The sequence below is a fragment of the Triticum dicoccoides genome, chromosome 7B (genome assembly GCF_002162155.2).
Source record: "Triticum dicoccoides isolate Atlit2015 ecotype Zavitan chromosome 7B, WEW_v2.0, whole genome shotgun sequence".
NCBI classification, from domain to species: domain Eukaryota; kingdom Viridiplantae; phylum Streptophyta; class Magnoliopsida; order Poales; family Poaceae; genus Triticum; species Triticum dicoccoides.
Window position 1 is genome coordinate 13,750,532 of NC_041393.1, and position 15,246 is coordinate 13,765,777.

At 48.8% G+C, this 15,246-nt stretch overlaps 1 protein-coding gene across 1 annotated transcript; it reads right to left on the bottom strand.

Moving 5' to 3' along the window:
* Positions 1–13,252: 13,252 nt before the first annotated feature.
* LOC119336090 (MD-2-related lipid-recognition protein ROSY1-like) lies at positions 13,253–14,199 on the bottom strand. The gene is made up of 4 exons (XM_037608122.1): positions 14,080–14,199; positions 13,880–13,981; positions 13,599–13,756; positions 13,253–13,504 (listed from the first exon to the last, which is right to left on the bottom strand). The coding sequence occupies exons 1-4, from the start codon at positions 14,177–14,179 to the stop codon at positions 13,376–13,378; spliced, it is 489 nt and encodes a 162-aa protein (XP_037464019.1). The 5' UTR covers positions 14,180–14,199; the 3' UTR covers positions 13,253–13,375.
* Positions 14,200–15,246: the final 1,047 nt, after the last annotated feature.

Here is a 15,246-nt window from a genome sequence, read left to right on the forward strand (position 1 = left end):
ATTGGCAAATTCAAGCTGGTGGAGAATATTCGCCAAGGTGGAGTTTGTTAGAGTTATGTCAAATATTGTGTACAAGGTAGGTTACAGTTGGACTATGAGTTGTATTGTGTTTAGATAGGATATGGAGTCGTGTCCAAGTAGGACACTTGTATCCTAGGTCTCTCATATATAGCGGGGCTAGACACACGATGTAACCTATGCCAACATAATAGCACAGGAACGCAGGGGAAGCCGGCGTCATGTACCGGCGTCCAGGGCGACCTGGTGCGGTATTGTGGCGGTGTCACAGGGAGGAGCGCCCATAGGCAAGCGCCGGGGATGTAGCCATATCGGTGAACCTCGTTAACAAATCTCGGTGTCGTGGTTGCGTGATTGCTTGGTCCTCGGATGATCGACGGAGTGCCTCGGATTTATTCTAACAATATTTTCTCTGTAACTTGGTTATCTCTTTTTAACTGGACAAAATTTGCTGCCCTTAGTGTTTTACTTAACAATGCCCCCCCCCCCCCAGTTAATCATTTATACTGGATTACGCGTACAATAATGTGAACTTGTGTAATATGTAATTAGTGGGGATCGAAATGTACAATAATCATTTATACTGAATAAGAACAGGAAGAGGAAGGGTAAGGCCCCACTAGTTGAAACTTAGGTAATGAGAAGTTGTCGACTAAAATAGTTGACCAATGGGTTTAAGAAAAACATTAGTGCAGATAGGAACTACCTGTCTTGTACTGCATTACCACTGCCTATACCTGCAAAAGTAGTTAAAAACGTTAACACTACTTTTTGCAAGGTCAACACCAAGGACACCTCAGAGGAGCTGCTGTTGAACAAAAGAAAGAGAAAAGCAAGAGCACAAGCATAGCAAAGGAGGCTTCCAAGAGCTCTAGCTGCCAAGGAAGGCTCCAAGGCTACCAAAAGCTTGGTTGGGTAGATGGAATATTAGCTTGCTTGTAAAGAATCTCAGTTTATTCTTGTGTCCCAGACCTGTTGTCGTGGAATTGTCACGGCAGATGTCCTCATGAAAGGACTTAGCCGCGAGGCCAACACATCTATGTGGTAGCTTGAAGGGGTTGAGCGGAATCGAGAGATGCAACACACAAGACGAGGATTTAGACAGCTTCGGGCCCCGGGAAACATCGTCCGGTAATAACCCTACATGCTGTTTGAGGCTAGGTCTCATTATAATCACGAGAGAGTCGCCGTAAACCGGCTCCCCTCTAGTTGTGTCTAGCCCTAGAGATTGTTTCTTGTTGATTGTCCCTTCTCCCTCTTTGGGGAGCCCTGCCCCTCCTTATATATGTTGAAGGGGCGGTTTACATGTGGAGTCCTATTAGGATTAGGACTAGTCTATCTCTAATACAAACCGGATACAAGTCCTGGTCCTAACTCCTTGTAAGGTAGATATTCCTCATGCCTTTCCTCTTAAACCGGCCCATCATAGTATGAACCGGCCTTCATGAACCGCCCGTTGGGCCACCGGGTCTTATCGCTCCTCTGACCCGCCTGCCGGATTACCAATGAATCGTAAACCGCCAGGTCCAAACGGGTCGCCAGTGAATCATCAAGTCTTAGCCGGGTCTCAAGTAAACCGCCAAGTCCGGACGGATTATACTTCCGGACGGTTTACGCCGCGGGGTATATCCCCGACACCTGTGTAACTGTTTGTGGGTTGAAACTAGTTGTGATTTCAAGGTTTATGATTCTCAGTGTGTTAGTACTCGGGGTTGATTTTGAAATATACAAGTGTTCTATGAGTAGATTGGAGAGTTTTGGTTGGCAGTTCATGGCACAACTTATCTCAGTATGGCAAGAGAATGGATCATCCTAAATTGGAACATTAGAGGGATCAATGATGCCGAAAAATGGCCTGCCATTCATAATAAAATTGAGGAATCACAGTGTACAATTCTATGTTTAGAGAAAACAAAGAGAGATTCATTTGATAGTTCATATATCATGATATTTTTCTCCCAGAAAGCTAAATAAATTTGAAATACTACCTGTTGTGGGCACAGAAGGAGGGCTATTAATAGCATGGAATGAACAGATACTTAAAGGACATGTCTTTCACACCAATGAATATGATCTTTCAATTTAGTTCACTTCATCACACACTGGGAAAATGGATTCTATACAACGTTTATGGACCATGCCAGCAACCGGATAGAATCAACTTCATTTACTGGTTAGTAATTTTAGATGCTGGACAATACTAATTGATGGTGATTGGGGATTTTCATTATATTAGATACCCACATGGTGGTAATCTTACAGGCATTATGGAGTTTAATGAAGCTATCAATAAATAGACTCTGATGGAAATCCCACTTAAAGGAAGGAAGTTTACATGGAGTAACATGCAGGATGCTCCCCTACTTGAAAAGTTAGATTGGAGTATGTCGGTGTCAAAACCGGCGGATCTCTGGTAGGGAGTCCCGAACTGTGCCTCTAGGCCGGATGGTAACAGGAGGCAAGGGACACGAAGTTTTACCCAGGTTCGGGCCCTCTTGATGGAGGTAAAACCCTACGTCCTACTTGATTGATATTGATGATATGGGTGTTATAAGAGTAGATCTACCACGAGATCAGAGAGGCTAAACCCTAGAAGCTAGCCTATGGTATGATTGTATGTTGTGATTGTTGTCCTACGGACTAAAACCCTTCGGTTTATATAGACACCGGAGAGGGTTAGGGTTACACAAGGTCGGTTACAAAGGAGGAGATATCCATATACGTATTGCCTAGCTTGCCTTCCACGCCAAGTAGAGTCCCATACGGACACGAGACGAAGTCTTCAATCTTGTATCTTCATAGTCTAACAGTCAGGCCAATGGATATAGTCCGGCTGTCCGGAGACCCCCTAATCCAGGACTCCATAGTAGCCCCTGAACTAGGCTTCAATGACAATGAGTCCGGCGCGCAGTTTTCTTCGGCATTGCAAGGTGGGTTCCTTCTCCGAATACATCACAGAAGAATTTGAATACGAGGATAGTGTCCGACCCTGCAAAATAAGTTTCACATTTCACCGTAGAGAGAATAATGTCTTCGCAGATCTAATCCGCTAGCTTGTTTTGGTAACATGACATCATGTCATGGCCCGGTGATTATTCGAACCGTTTCATTTAACCAGCCCCGCACATAACGCGAGGCAGTTTTTCGACACGTCTTGTCAAAGCAGAGATCGTGTCCCCTTATTACGGGATTCTCATCAATACAGGCGTGGGTAACCCAACCGCGCCATCAATTGCGGCGCTTGGGGGATAAGCGAGTTTTACCAGGCAAGTGGGGACGATCAATTTTGTCCGCCCATATAAAGGGATAAGGATTCACCTTTCTATCCATGCCTTCTTCCTCCTTTGCTCATCCGCTCCCGCACACTCAAGCTCTAGCGCCCAAGCTATCACTTCCATCTCAACCTTCTCCAACCATGTCTGGAGCGGGAGGCAAGTGGATGGTCTCCTCCATCACGAAGGGAGACGTCAAGAAACTGAGGAGAGCCGGATACCTGCACGACGACATCGCGCACCGGCTCCCAGATGAGGGACAGCTCATCCCCACTCTCGAGCCCCATGAGAGGGTGGTATTCATCACCCGTTTCCTCCGCGGACTAGGATTCCCTCTCCATCCCTTCGTCCGGGGGCTCATGTTTTATTATGGCCTGGATTTCCATGATCTGGCCCCAAACTTCATCCTCAACATCTCGGCGTTTATCGTCGTGTGCGAGGCCTTCCTCCGCATCAAGCCCCACTTCGGTTTATGGCTAAAGACCTTCAATGTCAAGCCAAAGGTATTGAGCGGCCGCCAGGCGGAGTGCGGAGGCGCCATGGTGGGCAAGATGCCCAACATCACATGGCTCGAGGGCACCTTCGTGGACACCATAAAGGGGTGGCAATCGGGGTGGTTCTATATCACCGAGTCGCGCGACCCCGCATGGGTAGCGGCCCCTGAATTCCGATCTGGCAACCCCATGCGTCTCACCTCTTGGAAAGAGAAGGGCCTATCCTGGGGTAATTCAAAAGAGCTGACCGGACTCCAGTCATGTATTCAGAACATGGTGGACTAGAAGCTCAAGCCTGTCAACATAGTCCAGGTTATGCTCGTTCGCCGAATACTCCCGTGCCAACAACGGGAGTTTACCTTGTGGGAGTTTAATCCGGCGCAGCACCGAACTCTGAATAGGCTTTTCGACATGACTCATGAAGATGCCTGGAGGGTGCTATTCAAGGGCGCCGCGGTCCCTCCCCCCATTACTGAGGATCGCGGATTCAGCGCGAAGCGCCACGCCAGTGCGGTAAGTTGTTTTACCTCTTACAGGATATTTGTTTTATATATATAGATTGGCTCTATGCGGGATCTAAACTCCCGTAATTTTGACAGGACTGGCAGAAGATGGCCGGACAGATCGACTGTCCGGCTCCCTTGCCCGAAGGCCCCGCAGACGCTCTTCTGACGAAGATGCTGACTCCGGCCCCTTATAAGGTGCTGGAGAAGACCAAGAAGGCCAAGGGAGCTCGAAAGAGTTCCCGACGCCAGGCGTCGTCGGACTCACCGTCCGATGACTCTGCGGCGCACTCTTCCCCCGAAGACGAGGAAAAGGAAGAAGAGGCTCCGCCGCCGACTGGGGGAGACAAGAAAAGGAAGGCCGCCCCAACTAGGGAGGCCGAAGGGTCCAAGAAGGGAAGGATGCTCCTTCCGGACAGCTCTACCGCCACCGTCGAAAGAGAAGACGAGTGGTTGCTCAGGGGCAAGCCCCAGGGGAGATCGTAAGTGTTTGGATACCAAAGTAACCCATAGGATTCCTTTGTCGCATTGCTTTCCCTAACATTGAACTCAATTGTACAGGCCGCCCCGAGCCAATATCGATGTATCCTCGGACGGCTCCCTGGGCTCGTCAGACATGGATAGCGATCCGGTCCCGACCGCCACCTCCCCTCATCCGGCCGACGACACCGAGGTGCTGTCTCAAGAGGCACCGGATCGAGGGGGGACAGTCCCAGAGGCGCCTCAAGGTGACCTTCCGGACTCCGGGAGCTGAGGGGACGGGGTCCCCGAGAGCTCCGAGTTCGGCCCTCGGCTGAACACCGTGCCGGACCCTCCAACGGATCTGAGCTCGGGCAGGCGGTCCCCTTCTAAGGAGGGTGAGATGCCTGTGCCGGTGACCTCTGCCCACCCAGAGGTGCCGGACACTATGTTGGAAGCGCTTCGCAGCGCTTCCATCGAGGAGGAGCACCACACTATAATGAGTGTGGTGATCCAGAAGGTTCAGTCCGCCAAGAGCGGATTGACTGAAGCCTGTACTAGCCTTCTAACAGGCTTCGAGGTAAGTGTTTTAAAATGTAGTAGAAGTGTTACCGCATAGACAGTAGCCCCTGATGCTTTGTTCGGTGTTCACAAAGAAAAGCCGAACAGAGGATCAAATAATATCACAGGAGTCTAATATAAGTATGTCAATATGCATGTGCAGGCTTCGCTGCTAGCGTCCGCCGCACTAACTGCGGAGGTCGCCGTACTGAAGGAGGCCCTCGAGGGGTCCCGGAAGGAGCTCGGCCTTGCTAAGAGGCAGCTCAAGGAGAACAAGGGTAAGTAATACCCCGTCTGTAGATGAGAAAAAGGACGCGATTGCTAAATGATAGGATCATTGTATGTTTGCCAGGGGCCACAACTGAGGTGGCGACCCTGAAGCAAGTGTTGTCCCAGGCCGAAGAAAAGGTGGCCCAGGAGCGCACCGAGCGAGAGAGGCATGAGGCTCGGGTGGGCGAGGTGCAGCAAGAGCTCCAGGCTCTCGTGACAAAGCACGAGGCGTTGGAGCTTGACTTGAAGACGAGAGAGTCTGAGCTTGCCGCGGCCCGTGAGAGCGTGAAGAGTGCCAAGGACGAGGCCCAGAAGGCCCTTCAGGAGATTGACGCGATGAAGAAGATAGCGGCGGGTAAGGCTTTCTATATGCAAAGCAAGCATGCAACGGTGAATTACCGATTACTTACCTGAATCCGGAGATCTTCAGGAGCATTCGCAGATTTGCCCCGCAGTGTGTCCGATGCCGCACAATTCTACCAGGCCGAGGACGGAAGCTCGACGGAGAAGCTGTTCTGGTCTCAGTATGCTGAGGCCGAACATACGCTGCCAATGAGCGACCAGCTAAAGCAGATGGCCGAGCTACATAAGGCGGCCGATCAGGCCATGAAGGGCTTCATAGTCCGGTTGTGGCCTGGCGACGCCCTTCCGAACAGCTTCTTCGGCCTGGTGAGGCGGCTTGTGGATGCCTGTCCACGGCTGGAGGTCGTCAAGCGATCCGTCTACATTGAAGGTGCACGCCGGGCCTTTGCCCGTGTAAAAACACAGTGGGTCAAGCTAGATGACGTGAAGCTGATCAAGGAGGGGCCGTCGGAGGGCAAGGAGCACCGCCACCCCGAGATGTACTACGAGGGTGTTCTGCCGGGCGCCCGTCTTATCGTGGATGAGTGTTCGCAAAATGTAATATTTGAATGAGACTTGCTCGTTCTGTCCTGTGTGTATGAAAACTTGTATCGTATTCGCTATGCAACGCTTGTGTGAATTTAAAATATTACCTTTTGTTTGGTTGTTTATCCAATCTGAGAGATGGCTAGTCCTCGGCTTCTGCCCCCATGCCATGAGTGCCGGGGTGTTCGGGATAAACCTGAGCATTCTTATTCCCATGATTGGGTCCTTCGAGGGAGGTGCTCAGCACAACAAACATGGCAACCGGACTAATGATGCTTTATCACTCTCACTTAGCCATAGAATTCTATAATTTTAAATTTCGGCGAAGCCCCTGGTATTCGGAAGACCGAACTCGGGGCGCGATACAAGCCTATAAGCCGGACGGAGCCGGACCCTCGCCCTAAGCGACATAAGTCTTTAGGGACTCGAAAAACCTCGCCGAACAACGACCAGTCTCTCGCCTTATCATGACAGTCAGTTTTAGCTTTCTCTACTGAGGTGCTCGACCCGGCAAAACCGGGGCACAATCGCAGTAGTTCTCCTAGCGCTACCTTAGCCGATAGAGCGGAACGTAAGGTACCAAAACATAGGAGCCGAGCAAACCCAACATTTGACCAAAGACATGATTCGGAGCTGATGCATATAATGCTATAAGTTCGGGGTGCCGCACTTGTGGAAGTGTTTGGACTTTTCACACCATATTGTGGGTACGTAAGCCCCTGGTGCATTGGCCATACCAAAGTGTACTGTTGCTAGGCGTTATTAATGAACACATAGATATGTATATATATAACAAAAATGCGATAATAGTCGTAATGTCATGTATTGTATATTGAAAAAATTGCATTAAAGCAGAGTGATACAGATAGTATAATAAGCAAAAGAGTAGGACTATGTCCCTTCCAAGGGCAAGCTGAGGAATTATATCCACCTTGGAATTCCGTAGTTGTCAACCTCCTTGGTTGATGTATCATGTGTTCGGCAATAGTGTTGTCGGGAAGTGTTTCCAGAGATTGATGTCCTGAAAGAAGAAGAAAAATAACCAAACGGGAAGCCCCTGGTGCGGTTTAGGCCGCGTTTTGGGGCGTGCCGTAATTGTGCCTCCCCCTCCCCATCTGTGCCCATGGTATTTTTAATGCGTAATTATGTACGGGCGGCACGAACAACGCCATTGGGCTGGGATTGGGGTGGCCGCCGTATTGCTACGCGAGCTCAGATTGTGCCAGGCGGTTTGTTTGCCGATTGCCCCGAGCGCGCTTGAAGGTGTCCGGGCTTTGAAACGCCGAACCGGTAGATTGCCTTGAGAGACTGCTTTGCGCTTCTGCCGCGAGGGCCGCGGTGTGCTCCTCTGTTTGAAGAGAGCGCTCTGTGTTTCCATTGACTGTAATAACTCCACGAGGTCCTAGCATCTTCAGCTTGAGGTATGCATAATGTGGTACCGCATTGAATCTAGCAAATGTGGTTCGTCCGAGCAGTGCGTGATAACCACTACGGAACGGGACTATATCGAAGATTAACTCTTCGCTTCGGAAGTTATCCGGGGATCCGAAGACCACTTCCAGTGTAATTGAGCCTGTGCAGTGGGCCTCTATGCCTGGAATGACGCCTTTCAAGGTCGTTTTTGTGGGTTTTATCCTTGAGGGATCTATACCCATTTTGCGCACTGTGTCCTGATAAAGCAGTTTCAGGCTGCTGCCGCCGTCCATAAGGACTCGAGTGAGGTGAAATCCTTCAATGATTGGGTCTAGGACCAGTGCGACGAATCCGCCATGACGGATACTAGTGGGGTGGAAGCTGCGATCGAAGGTGATCGGACAGGAGGACCAAGGGTTGAACTTTGGGGTGACTGGCTCCAACGCATATACGTCCCTGAGCGCACGCTTCCGCTACCTCTTGGGGATGTGGGTTGCGTATATCATGTTCACCGTCCGCACTTTCTGGGGAAACCTCTTCTGTCCTCCAGTGTGCGGCTGCCGGGGTTATTCCTCGTCATCGCTATGCGGCCCCTGGTCCTTGTTTTCGGCAATTAACTTTCCGGCCTGCTTGAACACCCAACAATTCCTGTTGGTGTGATTGGCTGGCTTGTCTGGGGTGTCGTGTATTTGACACGAGCAATCGAGTATACGGTCCAAGCTGGACGGACCCGGCGTACTTTGTTTGAATGGCTTTTTCCACTGACCGGGTTTAGAGCCTTTGAATCCGGCATTGACTGTCGTATCCTCAGTACTTTCGCCGATAATGCGGCGCTTATGCTTGTTGCGACGTGACCTGCTATTGCCGTCCTTGGTATCTGGAGTACCATGGTTCTTTGATATGTTATTACTGCGAGCCAACCAGCTTTCTTCTCCCGCACAAAAGCGGGTCATGAGCGTCGTGAGGGCTGCCATAGATTTCGGCTTTTCTTGACCAAGGTGTCGAGCTAGCCACTCGTCTCGGATGTTGTGCTTGAAAGCCGCTAAGGCCTCCGCATCCGGACAGTCGACGATTAGTCCAGAATTGCCTAGCCGACTCTTCTGGCTACTGAATTATGTGGCTCAAGTCATCGGCATCTGGTGGTCGCACATAAGTGCCATGAAAGTTATCGAGGAATGCGACTTCCAGATCTTCTCAACAGCTAATGGAGTCCGCTGGCAAGCTATTAAGCCAGTGTCGCGCTGGTCCTTTGAGTTTTAGTGGGAGGTACTTGATGGCGGGTAAGTCATCACCGTGGGCCATGTGGATGTGTAGGAGGAAGTCCTCAATCCATACCGCGGGGTCTGTAGTTCCTTCGTATGACTCAATGTTTACAGGTTTGAAATCTTCTGGGAATTGATGTTCCATCACTTCATCTGTGAAGCATAAGGGGTGTGTGGCGCCTCTATATTGGGCTATATCGCGACGCGGCTCGGATGGGTCCTGCCCACTGTGTTCGGCCCGACCAGATTTGCTTTTACTGTATCCGGCGTGACATTTATCGTCTCGTAGAGTGGTCCGCCCTCGTCATCCTTAGATCGATCTTGAATGCTTTGCTTTGTCCTCCAATATGTCTCGCAGGTCTGGCGTATCTCCACATGCCTTTTTATTTGAATGGCGTTGGGGTGGAGGCTGAGCTTTTGGCCAGAATGCCTCTCTATCGCGGCCACGAGGTGGCCGATCAGCCGTTTCATACGCTTCTTCCTCCAGTCGGGGAAGTAACCTGCGCCTTGGATAGCTCTTGGAGGGACGCTCGAGTTTATATTGCTCGGCCGTGAGGACTTCAGTCCATTTGTCAGCTAGCAGATCTTGATCAGTTTGAAGCTGCTGCTGCTTTTTCTTTAGGCTATTTGTCGTGGCCATAAGCCTGCGCTTAAAGCGCTCTTGTTCGACGGGATCCTCTGGTACGGTGAATTCATCGTCGCCGAGGCTTGCCTCGTCTTCGTAGGGGGCATGTAATTGTCATTCTCCTCCTCTCCGTTGGCCGCTCTCTCAAGAGAGCTGGCTCCTTCATCCTCCTGCTCTAAATCTTGCTAGAGGGGTTGTTGTTGTCTTCGGCGCTATCCAGAGTGTTATTATCTCCTGCGCCGGTATCACCACTTTTGCTTTGGCGGGACTTAGAGCAGAGCCGCTGACATCGGCGCTTGGGTTGCTTCTTGGAGGGGTCATCCTCCTCTATCTCGTCGTCGTTGCCTTCATTGGGTGTATCCACCATGTATATGTCATACGACGAGGTGGCTTTCCAGTGCCCTATAGGTGCTGGTTCATGTTCGCCTCCTACATCGTCGTCCATACCGTCGATGTCTTCGGAGTCGAAGTCAAGCATGTCGGTCAAATCATCGACAGTGGCTACAAAGTGGGTGGTGGGTGGGCGTCAAATTTCTTCATCGTCCGCATCCCAGTCCTGTTGGCCATAATCTGGCCAGGGCTCTCCTGACAAAGAGAGAGCTTAGTGAATTCAGAATATCGCCGAAGGGCGAGTGCTGAAAGATATCTGCAGCGGTGAATTCCATGATCGGCGTCCACTCGGATTCGATTGGCATGGGCACAGATGGTTCGGGGTCCGGAAGAGAGTCCGGCACCTTGGAGTCACGGGCTGCGCACAGGATTATGCTGGTGTTCGGCTCGATCGCCGTCGAGACTGCAGCCCCTGAGGCGGTGTCTAGCCACCCGTCCTCAATTGGCGTAGTTGGCTCCGAGCTAAGGGTCGGAGCTGGTGTGGGCGCGGCCTCTGGAGTACCGTCCGATGGAAGAGCTAGGTCATACCCATCGAGACAGTGCGGCGCGCCCGGCTGTGGCTCGAATCCGTCGAAGATCAAGTCCCCGCGGATGTCGGCCGTGTAGTTCAAACTTCCAAATCTGACCTGATGGCTAGGGGTGTAGCTTTCAATCTGCTCCAGATGGCCAAGCAAATTAGCCCGCACTGCAAAGCCGCCGAATACGAAGATTTGTCCGGGGAGAAAGGTCTCACCCTGGACGGCATCGCTATCGATGATAGTAGGAGCCATCAAGCCTAATGTTGACGACACGGAGGAACTCTCAATGAAAGCACCAATGTCGGTGTCAAAACCGGCGGATCTCGGGTAGGGGGTCCCGAACTGTGCGTCTAGGCTGGATGGTAACAAGAGGCAAGGGACACAAAGTTTTACCCAGGTTCGGGCCCTCTTATGGAGGTAAAACCCTACGTCCTGCTTGATTGATATTGATGATATGGGTGTTACAAGAGTAGATCTACCACGAGATCAAAGAGGCTAAACCCTAGAAGCTAGCCTATGGTATGATTGTATGTTGTGATTGTTGTCCTACGGACTAAAACCCTTCGGTTTATATAGACACCGGAGAGGGTTAGGGTTACACAGGGTCGGTTACAAAGGAGGAGATATCCAGATACGTATTGCCTAGCTTGCCTACCACGCCAAGTAGAGTCCCATCCGGACACGAGACGAAGTCTTCAATCTTGTATCTTCATAGTCTAACAGTCCGGCCAATGGAGATAGTCCGACTGTCCGGAGACCCCCTAATCTAGGACTCCCACAGTGTACAATGCTTGGACTCTCAGTTACCCAGCCATATTCACATACCCTCTAAATAGGACTACTTCGTACCATGTCCCTATCATGATCAAAATAGGGACTACCATACCTAATGACATATTTTCAGGTTTGAAAACCATTGGCTTCAACACTGTGATTTGAAGGATCTAGTGTCTAGAATTTGGACACAAGAAGTTCAGGAAACCGGCAGTGCTAAGATTATTGCAAACAAGCTGAAAAAACTGAGGAAAGGGATCAAACTATGGGCTAGAAATATATCAGATCTCAAGAAGATTATTGAGCACATAAACTTGATGATCTTTTCCTGTGACACTCTGGGGAAATTCATATCCTTAAGCACAGTTGAAATCAATGGTAGGGATGTAATCAAGAGACACCTGGAGAAGATCCTGGAACATGAAAAACTATATTGGAAACAGAGGGCTACCATCAGACTGATTAAGGTTGGTGAGGCTAATACCAAATATTTGCAGGCGAAAGCAACCATCATGTTCAGGGAGAACAACATTGCCATGCTTAAAGATGAAGATGTTCATGAGCACCATTAACACCATGCTAAAGCCTCTATCCTCTATAGAGCTTTTAATGAGAGGATGGGCACTGCCACTGCTACGCAAAGCCAATTGCACCTGCATCACCTTTTGTTGCCTCATGATGATCTGTCTGTACTGGAAGCACCATTTACCAAAGAAGCGATTGGTAAGGTGATCAAAGAGATGCCTGCTGATAAATCACCAGTGCCAGATGGTTTTAATGCAGCTTTCATCAAGCATTATTGGGACATCATTGCATACGATTTCCCTAGGCTGATTTAGGATTCTCACCAATGAACAGTCAACTTGCAGAGCATCAATTACTCTTTCATCACCTTCATACCCAAAACAGACCCATCTTCTACACATGTTGAATTTAGACCCATCTCCCTCCTTAATTGCACCCTGAAGATCATCACTAAATTGCTGGCTAACAGATTACAGAAAGTAATACTCAAGTTGATACACAGAAACCAATATGGATTCCTTAACAAAAGGTGCATCCAGGATTGTTTAGGATGGGCCTATGAATGCTACGAAGAAAAAAAAGTGATAGACTAATTATATAATTAATCAAGTTTAGAAATTCCTTTGAAACACAAGCTATCAAGTTTACTTCATATTGCGAATCTCTTTCCTGCTTCTTCTCTCATAGTCTGCCAAAGCGTCTCCTTAAAAGTCTGCCATCTCATCCTAGTCGTACCATGGCTTGGAGACGTTTTTCAAATTTATGAAACTGGCGGTGCCTCGGTGGGGTTATCTGGATGGTGAGCACCGCTCGGCCTATTCGAACGTTGCCGCCTTCTCTTTTGTACAGCTTCCCTTCGATTGGCTCCACCAGTTTGTACCCGAGCCAGTGGCAGGGAGGTTTAAAGGATGGGAGGGGGCGTCTCTAAAAAAATGGGTCTGTCGGGGAGCTCTAGCGGTGAAGAAGCCATAATTCTATAAATTCCACTAATTCGTGAGATCGGGACAGGGGATCACGACCGTTCCACCAGTAGACGATCTTTTCCGGTGACTTGTGCTTACCATTGTTCTTCTATGCTCCCCCCCCCCTTTGTTGGTCGCTCTGTGCTCGGGTGTCAGTGTGAATCATGTTCGACGGGGTGGAAGCTCGGGGACAGTGCCGAGTGTCCCTTGTGTTGCTGCCCTTTGGATAGAGTTGAAGCAGCAGCGAGTTGTACTCGAAGCCAAGTTGAACAGATGGGCAATTGTAACATTTATTTCGATTTGTGTAATATAGAGTACATTTATTTAAATCAACGGTAAACCATTATATAAATCAGAATTTTCTCAACAGCGACCATTGAAACAACGTTGTAGTCGCACACAAATTGTTGCAGCGTGTAGAGAGTACATTTTTCCGCTAAGCTAAGCAATAAAGAGGTTTGTGATGTTGAGCTCAAGGCCAAGGCCACCGGTGAGGTTATACCCCAAGGATATGCAGCTCAGTTCCTCATCCTTCTCCCCAAACATCTCCATTCGAATGGCGTAAGCACCCTGCATCATATGCACGAGTGAGCAACCGGGATGAATATATATATATATATTAATATTATAATTAATTTAGAAACGCGAAATTAATTAATCTTACATTTGGGTCGGTTGATGGCATGTCTAGCTGGTGAGTAACCTCGAAGTCAGCAGTTGCGGGGCAGGAGGTCAGTGTACAGATGTCTTCCGCTTCAGAGTGAACATGGAAGGACCCACACGTAATAGCACTAACCAGCTTCCCCTGAGTGATGGTTTTATCTGGTACACATGGAAGGAGATGGAAAGGCATTACTGTGTGCATGGTCTAACTAGCTAGCTAGCAACTAGTACGTTACGTACTAGCAAGGAAATAAATAAAAGCCCAGGAGAAAGGTGGTTTACTGGTGGAAGCGTAGATGGTGAAGAAGTTTGGCTCGCCGCCGATGACTAGATCCGGCACCATCTTTACGCCGCTCACCCTCACCGGGTAGTCCTTGCCCTTATCTGCAAAAACAACCAAACAAGTTTCAGACGAAAATGTCACCTCCGTGGATGAGAACCCAATCCCAAAGTACGTAACTGCAAAAGACCAGGCTACTCACCGCAGAATTCGAAGGCGGTGAGGGAGGATGCCAACGTGAGGAGGAGGAGGAGGGAGATGCACGCGGCGGAGGCAGCGAGGAGGCTCTGCTTGGTCGCCATGGTCGTGGATTGGACTTGGAGAGCTGAACAAGTCGTTTGGAGAGTTGTGCCTGCTGGGGTTTATTTATACTAATACATGTCGAGAGTCGGGGTTGCTCCAGCCGGGGGTGATATCAGATTGTTTTTTTCAGCCGTGCTCCCTCCCGTAATGATTACATGCACCTGTATTGAAATTATAAGGCAGGGGGAGACTCGGTGCTACATATGCGGCATGTCTTTATCTTTATCTTAGTTACCCAGCTAGCAAAATTACACGTGCGTTGCAATGGGAATACACTCTGAACATGTTGTCATGGCACTAAAATAAAATAAGGTAAAAGGATTTAAAGGGCGATGAGTTATGGAACCGAGGAAAGAAATTACTGCTTTTATTATTAGAAAAATAGTCAACAAACCCATGGATTTGCATACAATAGTTATTTAGATTCTATATTTTATCTCACATGCTTGTTAGTTAGGGAAACACAAAATATTGAAGTTTTTCTATAGATTAAAAATATTATAAAATTTGAATTCACCTATTAAATATTAGTATAAAATATGCAAAATTTGGTTTTATCTTCGATAAGAAGTACACATTGGATGCATAGTGATTATAGCGGAGAATTTTTCAAGTATGACAAAAAAAATATGGTACTATAATATTTGAAAGAGAAGTTCCAAATTCACCAATCTATAACACTGATGCGACCTCATGCTCAGCCGATTTGTTGAATACATATAACCTTTAGATGGTGACATCTTACGATATGGTATCCTTGCAACTGAACCTCTAGTAAAAGAATAGAACCAGATGCATTCACGATTACCTAGCTAATAATTTGAATGTGCCAAAACCAATTTACAGCCTAATTAAACCACTCCACTACAGCAGATTGCAGTGCCATCCATGTGTAAAACCAATCGGGAGAGAATTATTCACCTCGGGGACAGCACGGAAGTAGTGCACATCGCCGCCGATGATCTGGAATGGTGTCCCTTCCTTCCACAAGGGTTCATCCAACAACTTGCCACTCATCCAACACCCTCCCACGTCCTACCTCTCTTTCCCAAAGAAAGACCCCAGT